Source organism: Corapipo altera, unplaced genomic scaffold (genome assembly GCF_003945725.1).
Source record: "Corapipo altera isolate COAL_440 unplaced genomic scaffold, ASM394572v1 45, whole genome shotgun sequence".
Taxonomy (NCBI): domain Eukaryota; kingdom Metazoa; phylum Chordata; class Aves; order Passeriformes; family Pipridae; genus Corapipo; species Corapipo altera.
In genome coordinates, this window is record NW_020884877.1 from 3,144,570 (window position 1) to 3,162,003 (window position 17,434).

At 38.6% G+C, this 17,434-nt stretch overlaps 1 protein-coding gene across 1 annotated transcript; it reads right to left on the reverse strand.

Annotated features, from left to right (window-relative positions):
* Positions 1 to 703: 703 nt before the first annotated feature.
* On the reverse strand, positions 704 to 7,170 carry MSTN (myostatin). Its single transcript, XM_027636991.1, has 3 exons — positions 6,774 to 7,170; positions 4,583 to 4,956; positions 704 to 2,510 (listed from the first exon to the last, which is right to left on the reverse strand). Exons 1-3 carry the CDS (start codon positions 7,144 to 7,146, stop codon positions 2,130 to 2,132), a joined length of 1,128 nt encoding a protein of 375 aa, XP_027492792.1. The 5' UTR covers positions 7,147 to 7,170; the 3' UTR covers positions 704 to 2,129.
* Between the last annotated feature and the right edge of the window lie 10,264 nt (positions 7,171 to 17,434).

A 17,434-nucleotide genomic window follows, 5' to 3' on the forward strand; every position in this document is an offset into this window, starting at 1 on the left:
AGCATTTCTCCCTTAATTCTGTAACTTTGTCTTATGGAGAGGGGAATTGTGTTGTACTTTTACTTCTTGTGGCTTCACCAAGAGTCTTCATTCCACGAGTTTTTAGATTTTTGTTTAATCTGATGGTGTTTTGTGGGAAACTAAATTGAAAGTGTATTTAAGGGCCCCAGAGACCTGCTCTGATGAGCTGCATCAGGAGAAGTTGAACATCTGCTTCATGCTCGGACACAGCTTTAGCAGAACTCCTAATCATTCAAAAGAAATTGCAGAAAACCTGTTTGCTTTCAAGTTTCAAACCTCATCGCTCAAACTTCGTTTTAATGTCCTTACATACAAATTAAAAAACGTAAAAAAATCAATACAAAATATTTACGACCTAGGCAGAAAATATGTAAAAGAGGAGGGGAAAGAAAAGCAAGCATTTTTGCAATTTTAGGGTGGTTTTACACAAAGGAAAATTCAAAACTGAATTTTGGAATATAACAAAAACGTGCATCACACTAACATGAAGATGTTTTAACAGTGGCTGTGTTTTCTTAACAAACACCTGGTTTATCAGTTCTATTTCATATGTAAAATGAAATGGAATTTATAGGAAATAGATTTTTTTTTTTTAATTTCAATTAACTATTTTTTACTATAAGGAAATATACAGAATTTCTGTGGAAGTCCATATACTATATTTAGTCGAATACAGAAAATACTTTGCTGCAAACTTTTAAATATAATTAAATGCATTTAATAGCAATCTTTTGTGGTATCATCATTATTTATGAACATAACATTCAAAGTATGGAAATTCAGTTGTGGATCAAAATGACCATAAAAACAGTAACCCAAAGAACCTTATAAACGTGTCAACACCCATCATTTATCACAGATGGCTCATACCAAAGTAAAAAATTTATAAAATGTAGTAATTCTCAGCATATGGTTTACTTTGTTGCATTGTTCCTACATATTATTTGTGTTAAAATCCAGAAAATTATATTATGAAAAGAATATTGGGTTTTTTTATTAAACTAAAGTACAGGTTAAAGTCATTCTTTTCTTGTGATGAACATATACCAACAGTGATTAAAAAATAAAAATTTATTTACAAAATATTGATGCATACATATTACACAAGTCAGTTATATCAAAGTGGTTTTTTAAACAATATCTGTAGCAACCAAATATTTGCATTGGTTTACCATAGTGCAAATGGTAATGTTGCAAAGGCAGGTTAAAATGTGGGATTGCAATTTGAACGTTGGACTTCTCTGCTGCCTTCTGTTTTACTACATCTAGAAAACTATTCCTTTTCATTTAAAAAATATCTATTTCTTGCGAATGTTGAGTAGTGTACCTGAGGATAGGGCAAATTCATTATTAAGCCTAAATCCTTTCAGTTGTATAACTATCTTTCTATTTACTCAGCCTGCTTATGTAGCACCATTGCCATTGATTACTAACATACTAATGAGAAAAAGGAATGGAAACACACTAAATACACTACGCCATCCCTAATTTCAGGATTTGTCCATTTATGTGGAATTTCATCTGATACATTTCACAAGTCTGCACTATATATTCAAGTGTTTAAGGATGATTCTGGTGGTATTGTGTAGTGGTGTATATGTTACCAGTATATATTTTCCTGTAAATATGATATTAAGTGAAGCTGTGAAGAAATGAACTTAAAAGCCCACTCCTTCCGTCCTCAGATGAGAAGGAGCTTGCTTTTGGTTACCAACGTGTACTGAAACCTGCATATAAATTTGCATCCAAATAACTGAATATTGATTCCCTCATAATGTAAGAACTTCCTGTATTAAATCCGGTGATTTTGATTGTAGCTTTTCTCTTTTGCTGGCTCAAAACCAGCCGTCAGGTAACTCTGCAGTCCTTTAGTTCACGTTCTGTAGCTGGTGCTGCACTAAATCTGTACGATAGCCTATCATACAGCACACAGGAGGTCAGCAATGCCTGCTGTACGTAACTTCACAGTTCAAAAGACTGGTGAGGGGGTATAACTTTTTTCTTTTTTTTTTTTCTTTTTTTTTCTTTTTTTTTTCTTTTTTTTTCTTTTTTTTTTTCTTTTTTTTTTTTTGGTAGCTTCCACAATTTCTGAGGATCTGACGAGGATCTCATGAGCACCCGCAGCGATCCACAACCATGGCCGGGATCTTGCCATATATAATTTGTTCTTTCCCGTTGAAGTAGAGCATGTTTATGGGGGACATCTTGGTGGGCGTGCAGCAAGGGCCTGCCGAACCTCTGGGGTTTGCTTGGTGTACGAGGTGGGTGTGGGGGTATTTTTGTAAAAACACAAATTCGCATTCTCCGGAGCAGTAGTTGGCTTTGTATCTCTTGGGTGCAATAATCCAATCCCACCCGAAAGCTTCAAAATCCACGGTCAGCGGGTAGCGACAACATCGGGATTCTGTGGAGTGCTCGTCACAGTCGAGGCCGAAATCTCGGCGGGACCTTTTTGGTGTGTCTGTAACTCTGACCTCTAAAAATGGGTTCTGCGAGGAGAGGACAAGGAATTGGAATCATTACTGAGGTAAACGTAAGTTCAGTAAAAACACGCAAATAAATAGTATTTCAGATGCAGGTGTATCAAATGAATATTCTGAAATCAAGTTTGCAAACAAAACTTGGACCTCCTGCAAATGTGTTACACTTATCTCTGCATTTTCCTGCTGTTTCTTTATAAAGAACTTTAAGACGTATTTGTTCCTGAAATCACTGTTATCTAAGTACCAAATCATTTCTGTTACCTGCTGTAGGAACATTTCAGAAATTTAGAGGATGCTGGATTTTTTACATTTAATGCTGGTTTTGTTTGTTTGTTTTAAATTTCATAATAAGAGTTTTAGTGAGTTCTTCTGAAATTCTCTCCATTAAAATCATATTGAATTCAGGCTTTCTGCATATCAAGGAAGGTTTCTTGTTGAGATCACGGAGGACAAAGTTTGCTCTTTAATTGCTGGCATGCTTGAATGACTGAATTAATTTGGAGGGGCAGCTAATATTTTGACTCCTGGAAGAGTCCTGTGGCCAGGAATGTACTTTTGGCAGATCTCTATGCCACATGCTTCCTACTGGAGGTGTGCTTCCACAGGCACCAACTGAGACTATATGGAAATTACAACCTTCACAATCACGAGTTTGAAAATTTTCCCAAAGTTCCTCCCTTCCACACAGTGATTCCAGCCCCTTGTGTTGGTTTGGCACTAACCAGGCCATTCCACGAAGACCATTCCTTAGTGGTACTTAATGGCCCAGCCAACTTTGTTACACAGGTTTCTCTCTTCCAAAATACCTGCCCTTAGAGCTGCAAACTGTGGAGCGGCTGGAGACACTCCTCCCAAAGGTAAATGATATGGGGAGGTAGTTGGTGAGAGGAACATCCCTGTAGCAGGACCTGGAGGAAGGAGAAGAAAAATTTCCTCTCCTGTTATCAGCTGTGTTTTTAACCCTGCTCTGCCACTGAAATGCTTATTTATAGATGATGGTAGCCGTGGGTTACCCACATGTATCATCATTTGAATGGATGGACGTGGTGAGGACATTCCTCATCATGATATACACCTGACCTCTCTCTAGTGTAGGAGATCCACATCTATACTGGATATGCAATTAAGATATCACAGAGTTTTTCTTTTAAGTTCTTTTTAATTGCATTATACTACTGTGAAGTTAAACATTACACAGCTACATAAATACGGATGCAATGGTCTTAAAGGTCTTTTCAAACCTAAATAGTTTTATATTTCTGTGATCAACAGATTCATCCACTGCTCAGAAGTAAAAGTAAAATAATATTCTTTGTTTTATTCAAAAGGAGAAATTACTTGGTTGTGGTAAGTTTAGGAATTTTTATAGGTTGTAAATGATTAGTGATTTGCAGAAACAAATAGCAAGGAAAATGCTGTAGTTTAACTGGCACACTTCAGGTTTAGTTTGTTCATCTATACTTAAAAAAAACAACCCACTTAGTTATTTTAGGCTTATTGTATCAAGCAGAATTTATTCATTCAAACATTTCTAATAGGTGGAATGATGCACTCTATCACATACTGAAAGGTACAGAACTTAACATTATGAAGAAGATCTATTCTCACCTTCAAAAACATATAATTCTTGCTGTTATTAATATAAAATATAAGCATAGAGAGTAGGGAGAAACTGCCTTGCTTTCTTAGCAGTATTGGTGGCATCTTTCTCATCAGTGAAAAAATACAATGACTGTTCTTTTAGCTTTATATAAAGTAACTGCTTATTAAGCAGTACTTGCTCTCAAATTTGAAAACAATGTTATTTGGTAGTACCATCCACCAGTCATTACCAAAACCTTTTCTAGTTAATGCCTCTCAACATCTCTCTGAAATACTGCAATTTCTCTCAATTTTTTTAAATAAGGAAACAGAGGCAGAGGAACACTATTGATTTTGGCATGATCAGAGAGCAAAGAATGAAAGAATTGGATATACAGAACTTTTATCTTCCATTCCATAAACAATGCAGCCATTTGATCCTTAAAACATTGCTTAAATGCTTTTCAATAAAATGAGATTTTTCTAAATAAACTTACCAATCCATCTTCACCCGGTCCTGGGAAAGTTACAGCAAGATTTCGTCCATTCTCATCAAAAGCTTTTATTTCAATGCCTAAATTGGATTCAGGCTGTTTGAGCCAATTTTGCAACACTGTCTTCACATCAATGCTCTGCCAAATACCGGTGCCTGGATTCATGTCGAGTTTCAAAGATCGAATTCCAGTATATCTTGTACCATCTTTCATGGGTTTAATAAGTCTCAGGATCTGCACAAACACCGTTGTAGGTTTTTGGACTTGCCTCAAGTATATCCACAATTGTGCCTTTACTACTTTGTTATATTGTATTTTAGAGCTAAACTTAAAGAAGCAACATTTTGGTTTTCCCTCCATTTGTACAAGAAAATCAGCTATAAATGAATGGAAAGAACAGATTACTGAACAGGGAACAAGACAAAATGCATAAATAAACCTGACTAATTTCTTCCAAACTGTAGAGGAAATATTACAATATGTTGTAAAGAGTACCAGTAACAAAGTGGATTTAACTTAATTCATTTTCTATGGTTTACACCCTACAGCAACTTGAATGAATGTCAACAAAATTATTATGCTATCACCTCCCACCTACTCACTTCTGCTAGTCACATCTTGAGGACCTTCATAAAGCATGCAGAAGAGCAACTTTGCATAAGCTGACTCAACACGTGTGTGGTGATCCAGCTATTTCTAATTTACCACATAGCCTCAGTGTGCTGCACAGCATACAGCACTGGGCAAACTGCACAGGCACTTAAATTTCGTTTCTCAATGGGAAAAAAATAATGGAGAGGATTAACATAGGGATCATTTTGTTTGCATTTGAAGAATGTTATAGAAAAAGTCATGTGCAGTGCTTCGTTCCTCCTTCCTGTAGCCTATGATGCAGCTGTCATACCTAGTCATGGCAATATCTTTCCATGCCAGGATAAAATGGGTAGCACTAATCCTAAATGGTGCAGGGCTTTGACATTCATAAATCTCATCACTTAAGATACCTGTCTCTTTAGTGCATTTAAAATAGCTCAAGGGCTTTTTATAAGAAGTAGGAAACGAACTCAGAGCAATGAAATACAATGGCTTTTCTTCAGTCACTGTAATTATGTAGCAGTTTGTCTAAAAATAGTTATAAAGGCTTGGACATAATGGGCTGGAATAAAATCGCTGGCAGACCTCAGCTTTGTGATAAGACTGCAGTAGTATAATGCTATTAAATGCTTATCTTATTAATTAATAACTTGAAAAGTTTCACTGAAAGTTACTTTTTCATTGATGAGTATATTTTCAGCTGGTGAGAGCAGCTGATATTATTCCAGTGTGCATAATGTAACGATATCTGTGACTGCTAACATGCCTTATATGTCCTGTCATCTTTTTCCTTTTTGTCATCATATTCATAAGTGTTATTTAAAAAAACAGCTGCCATAGCCAAATACTTTAGCTGATGAAGAACATAAGATACTATAGTATTAGCTGTGCAAAAGATACTTGATAGGAGCCATAGCAGATGTTTAGCACTCAGAAGATAACTCAGAATCTGCTCATTCAGTAAATACCTTCATTCTTCCTTGGCACGACTACGTGAGCTGATTGCTAGAGCATGGACATTTTTACATTTAAGGCTGTTACACACATATTTGCTTTAAATATATAGTTTTAACTCTGAGGTGGGTGGTGCTAGTTTATGGGGTCAGCAGAGAAGCAAGAATTTAACTCTCTACTTGCAAATGCTATAACATGTTGCAGTTAGGTAGGTCTAGTGCTCTAAGCTACATTTCTGCTGCTTCTAAAATTACTGGCCAGTGAAACCTCCCTCACAAAAAATATAGTTCTCTCATTTGCTGCACTTGTACTTTGTATTTATGATAGGAAATGCCCCGGGTGCTGCAGATAACGAAGTCAACTAAACTGCAGATCTCCCTTTGCTTTCTGAGGCATTGGGCAAATCCGAAGTGCCACAGGGCGCACACATTATAAGGAGCCGAAAAGGAACAGTAAAACAAAAGCTCGTAACACAGTCATCTGAACCTGGCTCAAATTCTTTAGAAATAACTCTCTCCTCCCTCCCTCCAGCAGACTTCAGCCAGCAGCCTGTTGGGAGAGCCCGAGGAGGAGTTGTGTGGCTCTACAGCAGGGAGACAACTCTCTCGGAGGAGCAGTGGGAGGCGAAAACAGCAGGGTTACTTACACTCCGTAGGCATTGTGATAATCGTTTCGGTGGTGGCATGATAGTCATCATCTTCCAAAGAGCCATCACTACTGTCATCTCTCTGGACGTCATACTGATCAATCAGTTCCTGTAGTGGAGGAGCCTTGGGTAAAAGTTGCTTAATAACATCCCTGCTAATGTTAGGAGCTTGTTCCAGGCGCAGTTTGCTGAGGATTTGAATTTTTATGGCTTCTATTCTGGAAGATTTTGTATTCTGTCTCCACGTACAAGCATTGCACAGTCCGTCTTTTTCAGCGTTCTCTGTGGGCTGACTACTGTCATCAAGAGCCACTGGATCAACTGAAATCAGCATGAGCAGGTAAATATAAGCATAGAGCACTAGCTTTTGCATGATCTCACATTCAGTGCAGCACTTTTCCCTTCTTTTTTTTTTTTCCCCCCTCCCCCTTTCCCTTCCAGTACTAAACAGATCCGTGAAAGCAAATGCAATCTGAGAGACAGCTTGCCACACTGGTGTACCTTATATATTCCAAGGGGGCTTTTTATACTCCAACTTTGATTAGGCTCGTGTCGTCAAACCCGACGATTGGTTGCTGTCCCAACAATGAATCTGGCTGTCAGAGGGTAAAGCCCTGTCGATCACAAGTCACTAGACAGCATTTAGTTACAGCCAAGGGTGGACTGATTTATCTGGATACTTCGTAGAGGATATGTTCTCTGTATTCTGAAAGGATATATTTCCAAGTATTTCAGGCAGCAGGACTGAAAGACAGCACTGTCATTCTTAAATATTATACCAACTGTATACTTGTACTATGAATTAAAATAGACCTTGCTCTAAAGTTGCTTTAGGCTTCCACCAGTCTTTTTGACTTGCAAGTTTGTTCTATTTAAAAGAAAATCCCAAGTGGTTACTGTTAGCAGGCAGGAAAATAATGCTTTTGAAATGCATTGCAAAGAGTACTAATTTATGTTATTTAACAACTAATACATATTCAACAGTTTCTATTTCAGAAAACCTTAGTGGTTTTTCCTAGGTACCAGTTAAAGCAGTATTGCAGATTCTGTGCATATATGACACTATGCAAATGCCAATCTTATTTGTTTGTCCCTTTAGCATATATCAAAATCCACAGAACAAATCCTCTACTGAATTCACAGTCAGTTATGAAAAATAAGTGTGTCTCGTCTTCATACTGTCACCAGAATCCTGGGCAGTAAATTAGGTATCAAGAGATCTTTAGCAGCAAGGGTATTTTTGAGGAATATCTTTAGCTACTCATTCTAATATTATACAGGAATAGTCCATCTCACTTTTTTCATTATTAGCGAAAGCATTAAAAGACTTAACACATTTAAATCTCTACTGTGTATTTATCTTCTTTTTCCAGGTAAGCTTTTCTTTCTCTTCAAAATATTTCTGTATTATGCCAACTTAACTGATACCTTTCTGTGCTTTCTTTTGCTTTCTGCTACTCAAATACTTAGAATTCTCAAAGTCCTGCTTATATGTTAAGAAATACAGTTTTAATATACTTTCTGCATAACAGAGATACATCCAGATGTGATTTTATACATCTAGGTTCTGGCTTACAGAATCTTAGAACAATGCAGTTCACATCTGATGTGCTGTTAGCAAGAATTATGGAATTCACACGTAGTGGGGAGGTAGGGTGGTCAGCATAGGCTGTATGTCACAGGGAACAGAAACCCTGGAAGTGGTAGGTATTAGATGTATTTGTATATTTGGAATCTGTGTATTAGAGCAAAGGGAAATCCTGGAATTTCATGCAATATGCCACAGTTTGCTTATCTAAGCTAGGACTGAATTGTCAGTTTCTCACTGAGTTTCTCTTCTTTTTCCATTCTCAGCACACCTAAAAATGTGTCAAACGAGGTGTTTTGCATGTGTTCATATAGGAAAAATGTTGGTATAGGGAAAGGTGTGGGACAGAACTCTCAAAGATTTTTTTTTTCTGCCTGGTCATTCATATTCTTTTTGTATCACCTTTCCAGGGCATGCAAATTCATTGTATAGCACAGAACTGAGCCTAATATTCAACTCATGACCAGTGACATAAATCACAACTATTCCATTGAAATTGATTGTCCTGCCCTGGTGTAAATTTGGTGCAAGTAATAGATGTATCACTCATACATGCCAAGCATATGGCTTTAGGGTCATATTCATCATCCTGACATTCTGATTTTAGCCAAAATCCACCTTTAAAGCCAGCAGTGTGCTGCCTTAGCTCCTGAGGATTTGCTTTTTACACAGGATACCGATGCAGCTACTCGCGACACGAGGTAACATAAATGGGCTTGTGGTTCACTGGAACTAGAAGACAGGATAGATCTGACTTTGCACTGGACACTGCCTGTCATGCCTGTAACATATTTTAAACAGACTCTTAGTGCATGTCAAGTGCTAGAAATGTATTTTTATAAGAGATGCACAGGATGTTTCACTGTAAGAATCTTTTTGAAAAACACTGACCTGTTGGGGAATTTCAGGAGGATTTAAATTGGGGTTGGTTTGTTTACTATCATGACAGTGAATGTCATACTAAAAGTATTTTTATTTTTTTATTTTAAACTAGAATGACTTAACCATGTGGCTATAAAAGGCAATCTCCAATCGAGTAGAAACTCTGACAGGTACCAGGTCTCACACTAGAAACAGTTTAAAACAATGATCCATCGATAAACAGGTGGAAATTATGATGCTGTCATTAATAGGAAAGTAATGAAGTGTTCTGGCAGGCAATGGCTGTAAGCCATCTGTGAGGGAGAGGGACAAGAGATGTGCTCAGCAAAGCGATGCCTCCAGCACCGTGACTCCTCTTGGCACGTGCTCTGCAGCCACACTGGTACCTCGCCTCCTTCTTCTTCAGGGTCTTCCCACTCTGACTGGCTCACTGTGAGCAGGCAGAGCTTCACTGTTCTTTTCCCTGCAATGATTCCATTAATCTGCAAAAAGGGCCCATTTGCTCCCTGCAGCATTTGTTTGTGACTGTGGGACCAAAGCCCTCTCCTGTAAGCCTGGAGCCCCAGTGAGCTCCAAGCAAGAGCTGAGCTTGCTCTCAACCACCAAGCAGCCGCATTACTTTTCCTCTTCAGAAAGTCTGTGTAAAGAGTAATATTTTTACATTTCCCTCATAAATTTCATTTCATATCCATCTACCCTGAATAACTCTAGGCCGTTAGTAGAATACCTTTCTATTCATCTTTTGTCGTTGCTGGCTTTTTCTTTTTCTATGAAATTTCAAGTGTGTGGAAAAGAGCACAAACAATTGATCAGGAGCTATTGAAGGATCAGATTTCTTTGATCATAAAAATATAATGTGTAATTTGTTTTTGTGTCTGACTTTCATTGTAGTGTTTTTGGAAAGTGATGACCGCAGAGATAGATGACAGAGGTGAGAAAAATAAGTGATAAAGTGACCAGGTAAAAGTTGTTCTAAAATTTATTTGGCAAAAAAAATAATAAAAACAACAACAACAGGAAATTCCAACATATTAGCACCAGCAAAACTAAAGAAGAGTTAAAAATGAAATGCACATTTTACTGAACTTTATGGCATTTTAATATTGTCTTTGGGATTTGTGTCATTCTACCCGTTGTGCCTGCCAATAGTGAATAGTATTCCCAATTCTGACTATGCAAAGATCATGGCTCAGGTCCCCAAGATCAAGTAATGAAAGAATGTTCTTTTCTAAAGGAAAAAGGCACACGTCTGTCTACCTGGCAACTTCTCCTTTCCCCCCCAGCCTGCACCAGGAGCTTTTGTACTCATGGAAAAACCCTTAAAAAAAAAAAAAAAAAAGAAAGAAAAGAAAGAAAAAACCCAAACCCACCCCCTACAAATTTGACTGATATAGAGGTTTCAAAAGACACTGTTACTGTGAGTTTTATGGAAAAACAGTGACTGTGCAGAGGAAAAGGAGATTACTAATGCCCTCCCTGAGGAGAAGGCAAACAGAGCCCAACCATTACCCATCCTTTTTGGCAGCCTCTCCTCAGCCAATCAGCTTGTGCTCCTCTGGCATCACTCAGCACACTGAGCACTCTGGACAGTCCACAGCCTGTCATCCTGTGCTGGGCCAGCGACCCAGAAAACACAGATAGGGAGCAGGCTGGGAGTTGAGCTTGTTTTGGGGGTGGACCAAGTGGAAATGGAAGGGAACCAGGACATTTCTGAGAAAAGGGAGAGTTGCAGGAGCATGAAGGAGCTGCTTTCCTGGCAGAGAAGGAAAGGGACGTGGGTTATAACCCTGCCCGAAATCAGACAACTTCATCCTGCTCTAGGCTAGATTTTCAAACACTTTCTTATAGTCTGCAGGACCAGAAATTCGCTTTTCTTTATTCTATTGTTTAAGTTAAATGAAATAGTTTGCATAATTTATTCACCTCAGAAGGTAGAACTTCAAGAAAAAAGACAGGCATTCTGAAATGCACTGTAAGTCTGTGATTGCTGTTCTCCTTTGATGTCAAGTCCTACCTCTGAACCAGTTGGCTTCTCTCCCTGGTTTGCTTTTAAGGAAGAAAGAACATTCCTCCTGAGCTGGTGAGGAAGATACTATTTGAGTCACCTTTTCTCTCACTTTTATCAGCATGAAGATTAATTTCTAGAATAGCATATTAAAATGGATAAAAAACTCAATTTTATTTCTTTTTGGACTCATTTCTCTCTTAGCTTCTGTAAGCTGTGAATAATGTTTGTGACGTTATTTTTTGTTAAATTTAAATTTAAAAAAGCAGATATTAAATATAATGAGTTCGTGTTTTAAGTGCTTAACTATGATCCCAGCCTTCTTAACTCACCAGATCCTTGCTCTTAGCCACCTGAATCACAAGATAAATGCATTACTTTGAACCTCAAAGCAGATATAAGGTCATGTATGTAAAACACCTAGGAAGAACTCTTAAAATGACAAAAAGCCTATGAAAACATCATCCCAATCACATGTAAATGCAGCTACTGTAAGGCAAAAGTAAGCCCTTTTAAACTTATTGCCATGAGGTAAAATATGAAAGCTGTAACTAGTGTGAATTCTTGCTCTGTAACAAATGCCCTGAAAGAGTTCTTTTTTTTTTCCTAAAAATGTAGTCATACATAACCTTCTAAACATTGTGCTGAATCAGCTACAGAAAGTCAACTTCATCTCTGTTGATGGTATGAATAATTAATTCCTCAAACTTACCAAAAAAGAAATCCATTCATCTTGGTTTTCCCATTTTTGAGTTCTAGGTATCTTATTTCACACAGGAGAAGAGCGCACATGGTGCAGGGTATGGATGCCTTGGTACACTGGCATCTGTGTGGGGTGTGCTGCAACTTCTTCTCAACTCCTACTGTCAGGTTGTTTTGCCTGAAAAATCATGATATTCAGCAATTTGGGATTTTAAGTGGTCTCCCCCAAGGCGTACTTGAGTCTGCCTCTGCAGTTTGAGTACCAAGACAAAGTGTCACTCTGTCTGGCAGATGATTTCCTCCACTCAGGAGCTGTGGGAGACACTAGTGAGTTCTGCCTGCTAAGGGGTGTCTCACAAGCCATAGTATGTAAGAGTGTAATGGATAAAATAGGGAACACAGATAAAACTGGTGGCTAAAGGCTGCCGTGGCCATTTCAGCCCGTGATGCACCTCCCAGCTTGCCTAAAAGATGCTGCTGAACATGAGCTTTGGGGAAGTCATATGGAGTTACCTTCAGCTTCTGGCCATCTCCTTCCCTCCACAGCTTTTGTTGTGCATAACTGTACCTGTGGAGTGGGCCAAAAATGCCCTGTTGCTTTTTTCTTTTCTTTTCTGTGTGTTCCAGTACATGTTGCTCCAGAACCAACCAGATACACCAGTGGAAATGAATTCTCTGAGCAGATAGGGAAGCATATTAGGCTCATTAAAAACATTTAAGGAAGGATGCAGTTATAGTGAAAGCTTCCAGTTTTTCTGAGTTCTTTTGTATTCAGGATTTTGTTCTGCAGCCTTTGCTGTGGTGTCTCTGTATCTTATAATAAATCTTATAAAAGAGCCCTGTTAAATACCTACTTAGTTCTAAGGGTTCTGCTCTTGTTAAAGGATGCTGTTTTTTCTTTACAGTTCTAGCTTTTATGCTTTTACCAAAAATTCCTGACATTCATCCTGACTTTCATCTTCAATGTCTTTTAAAATAGCTGTGTCAGCTGCATCTCTGATGGGAAACCTTGAATTCCTCTAAGGAGTTGTTACCATGCTTGGAGAGGTTTCACTTGTGCATTTGCAGAAAGCGCTTGAAATACCAAAAGACTTCATCTCCAGCTATGAGAATACTTGTATTTTCTCCAAGACACAGCTCTTCAAAGGGGATTTTCGCCCCAGGAGGTCAGTGATTTTATATGAGTGGCCTGTCCTCTGCTGGGTTGTTCTGGAATGGCATCTGCTGGGAAGGGAGTGCCACTACTCCTTTTCTTTTACTCTTCCTGCTTCTCTTTCCTTCCTTTTTTTTTTTTTTTTTTAAATACATAACAGGTTAAGAGCTAATAGATGTTCGTGAAAGAATAGGGAAATGCAGCTTTGCAAACTGCAGTAAATTTGACTCATTTAATTTTCCCCAGTGCCACGGACTGAATTAATCAACTTTTTTGATCAGGAGATAGCTATACATGGGATAGATTTCGCTCCTCCTATCAAACTATCCTTTTAATGTCCTCCCTATGGCCTGTGTGTTTCCTTTGCTTTGGTCCCACTCTGTGGTTGGTTTTTCCTCTACTGAATACACAGGCTGAATGGGAACAGCCTGTAACACCTGATACCCGCTTATCTATAAGTGACAAGCAGAATCACAGCAGTACAGTGATATACAGAGGTAAGAATAACTTTTTTTTCCCTCTTCCACTCACGTAGGTGCTCGTCAGGTCCATTGCCTCCCCTCTGGTAGGGCTGTCTGTTACCTGGTGTAGGAAGTTATCCTCTGTGCACTCTAGGAGTCTCCTGGATTGCCTCCAGCTCACTGTGCTGCTTTCCCAGCAGATGTCGAGATGGCAGAAACCTCTCAGCAGGACAGGAGTCTGTGAGTGCAATGCCTTCTGTAGCTGGAGCAAGGGGGCTTCGTCAATGGGCTCACCTTCATCGGGCCCGTAGTAGGCACCAACCACGAGGTCCCTTGACATGGTCTCTGATTCTTACCCTTAAGCTTTCAACCTGCTCCTGGCTGTTTTTTAGAGACAGCACTTCACGCTCTACCCATCTCCTGATGTAGAGGGCACCCCCCTGGCCTCTCCTTCCTTCCTTATCTCTTCCCTGCAGCTATCAATAGCTGTACCCCAGTGATGTCATTCGTCCCACCCAGTTTCAATCATGTCAAACAGGTCACAGCTTTCCAGCAGCATAGCAGCTTCCAGCTCCTCTGGTGTAGAGGCACCTCATCTGGGCTGTCTGAAGTATTTCACTGGTGTTTCCCTCTTGGCTCCAATTCCTCAGGAGCCCCTGGCTCATCTCTGTAAGATTTCAAGTGTGCTCTGGCATAGCCAGTGTGTCTTGGAGCCACGGGCTGAGGGCCCTCACTTGCATCCTGTCCCTCTGACCTTGGTGGGTTGTCTCACAGCTTGTCACAGGCAATCCTGATATTATCCCCTCTCCCTTCAACTCTAGTTTAAAGCTCTGTCAATCAGCCCTGCTGGCTCACAAGTAAGGACCATCTTCCTCCTTCGAGAAAGGTGAATTCCATCTGATGCCAGCAATAAGATGAAATTATGGAGCAGCTTCTCCTTTCCTTTCTGCCCTCTGCTGATCTATGGTCAGCTTTGGTCAGGTTAATTTGAGGCAAGTGATTCTATGATTGAATGAGAAGTGGTGGCAACGTTCTCAAAGAAATCAAAGAACAACATTCAGAGCTGTAGTCATACAAGAAGGCCTTTGAATCTGGCATATTCATCACCAAAGGAGTTGTTTCATTTACAGCTTAGAGCTCGGCTACCTGCTTTAATCCTGGTGTTAAAAATGCTGGTAATGTAAATTTTTAATAACCCCATAGAGAAAAAAATAATCAGCTAATTCTTTATGATGAAATATAACGTATTAAACCTTTCTAAGTCCTTCAATGTCATGAATGTGTAATGACAAAAAGCAGTTTAAAGTAAGACTCCAAAAGTCAGGTATTATCTGGGAAAAACCCTGTACAAAATAATGCAGAGACAGGAAATCATATTATCTGCTTTAGGGTTTTAGAAGAAAAAAACACAGATCTGAGACTGAATAAAACTTCTTGATGTATTTGATTCTTATTTGGAAGAAAAGAACATAAATGCTAAGTTCTGTAATAGGTACCTTTGGAGGGTTTTTGCATAATAAGTGCAACTGATGAAAGGTTTTGAGGCATCCAAGGGAAGAAGAAACCCAGATTTTACTCCCTTTCCTTTATTTATATCTTTCCTTATGTGTTGTTTGCTCCCTGTTGATGTAGTAAAGATGTTTCCTATTTATGAGCTCCATTATGAAGCATCCTGAAGAAAAGCTGCCTATACTGACTAAAATATTAGCTTTAGTGCCCTTTCCTCTTGGGAATTGTCTCTGGCTCCTATAGCAGACACTTCCAATTCCTTACAGTTTAAAGGCTGATACTTTAAAAATTTACAAGTTTGCTTGGGACTTGCAAGTTTTCCTTTCCCATCAGTCTGCTAATTCCCAGCATTAGCCAACTGGTTGATAAGAAACAAGGATAAACCACAAAGGAATTGACTATTTGGGGGGTTTTTCCTTCAGTAACAGACTTTCAAGCCCCCTCTCTCATTCTGCAGAGATATAAAACTACTTAGGAATTAACTCTTCACAGCCTTGTAGCGAAGAGCCTGACTATCACTGTATCCATGGATCTATGCCCTACACTCATGGAAATGATGTAAAGATTTCATACTCTCTATTGACTATGCAAATAATTGAAAGGATGCTTAAAAAACAGAATTCACACAATGACTCTGAAGTATTACAGTGGATGTTGCTTCAGAGTTTAGTTTTAAGATGTCCTAGCAGAGATCCAGCTGGAATAGGCATACTCTTATTACTGAAGGCTGGTGAATGGCTTTTAGTGAGTAGACCTGGAAGAGTTAATAGAAAAAATATGCCATGGGTACTCAGATTAATAGAAACAGAATTACTTGTTTGCTACTGATTTTGTGATAACTACACAGAGCTTTTTTTATGTCAAGTGAACTTTGTACCAGAATATTTTCAGTACGCAAATCTGAGATACTTCAAGCAGTAGTTCACAACTGCTTCTGAAATTTTAAGAAGTAAAGAAAAAACTCATGCTGCATACAAAAGCTGAGGTTATGACCAATTAAAAATATAATAATTTGACCAAACTTTAGGGTTTTGTAGTGCATGTTGATTAAAAGAGATGGATAGTACAATTAGGAATGCAATGCAAAATGGAAATAAAATTGACTGCTTCAAATTACCTTTTTATACTTCCTACAATTTACCAAAGTAGCTAAACATTAAGAAATTGAAGCATTTTGTCATTTTGTCCAAAGCCTCTAGAACAAAGGAAAACTAATTGTTAACTGTTGAATTGTACAATTGACTGCTTTGCTAATTCTAAACTTGAATTGATGTATCTAATGATTTATATTAATAACTCTGAGAAAGCAGTGTGGTAAAATTTTAATATCCCAATAATAACTTGGTAGAGAGAAATTACTTCACTAAATCCTAAACTGTGTTAAAAATTACTGTGTTTGTATATATGTAGTTATGGGGAGGGGGGATGTGCACACACACACATATATATACATATATATATATTTAATTAGACATTTAACGAAATGAGAGGTTTTCTGCTCAAAAGCTTGCTCATTGTTACTTACAATTGCTTTAGGAAACATGATTGCCTTTCTGTATAAACCTTTCCTCATGTCAGTCAATCAGGCATTAGCTGGGGGACCATAATGTCACTAAATATTTCCCACAATTGTGCCACATGAAGAATGGTATATGTTTCTTACAAGAAATACATTTCTTACAAGAAGTAAGGCAGGGGATGGATGAGGAGCTGGAACCAGCTTGCCCAAATGCACTGACACTGCCTCAGCTGGTGTTGAAGGCTGTTTGGAGACACGGCTAAAGAACTGAATTGGTTTTGTCTTACTGGTTCATTTGCCTCCCACAGCAAAGGGGAAATATCCATCACAGTTTGCATCCAGATACTCTGCTCACAAATTTCCATGGCAGCTGCAGTAGCCGTTATAAAATATTGTGGGTTTGGTTTGGCTTTTTCCTGGAAAACCTCTTTTGGCATTCTACAAATGATCAGAGTAAGAGTGGGTGTTTTAGTAGAGAACCACAATAAAACACAAGTCTGGCTAAGGATCAGTAATCAACAAGAAAGCTGGTGGGGCTTGGGGCAGTTCTTGTGGGTGACTGAGGAGGCACATACCTCCAGAGCAGGCTTGGCATCCATATGACAAAACCCTTCATGAGCCAGGAATTCAGGTTGCTTTCATCAGAATTCAAACAAGCCTGGTAAGCTTTCTCTGCTTTTTTTAAAGATGTCATGCAAATATCTTTGCAATATCTTGCTGCTGACCCTCAGGGCTAAATTCTTTGGATCTGGTTTAGCCATTTAGTGTCTTAAGCAATAACATTCAGTTTATTTCTGTGCTTACTAACAACTAGTGCCATAATATTTGTGGGCATCTTTTTA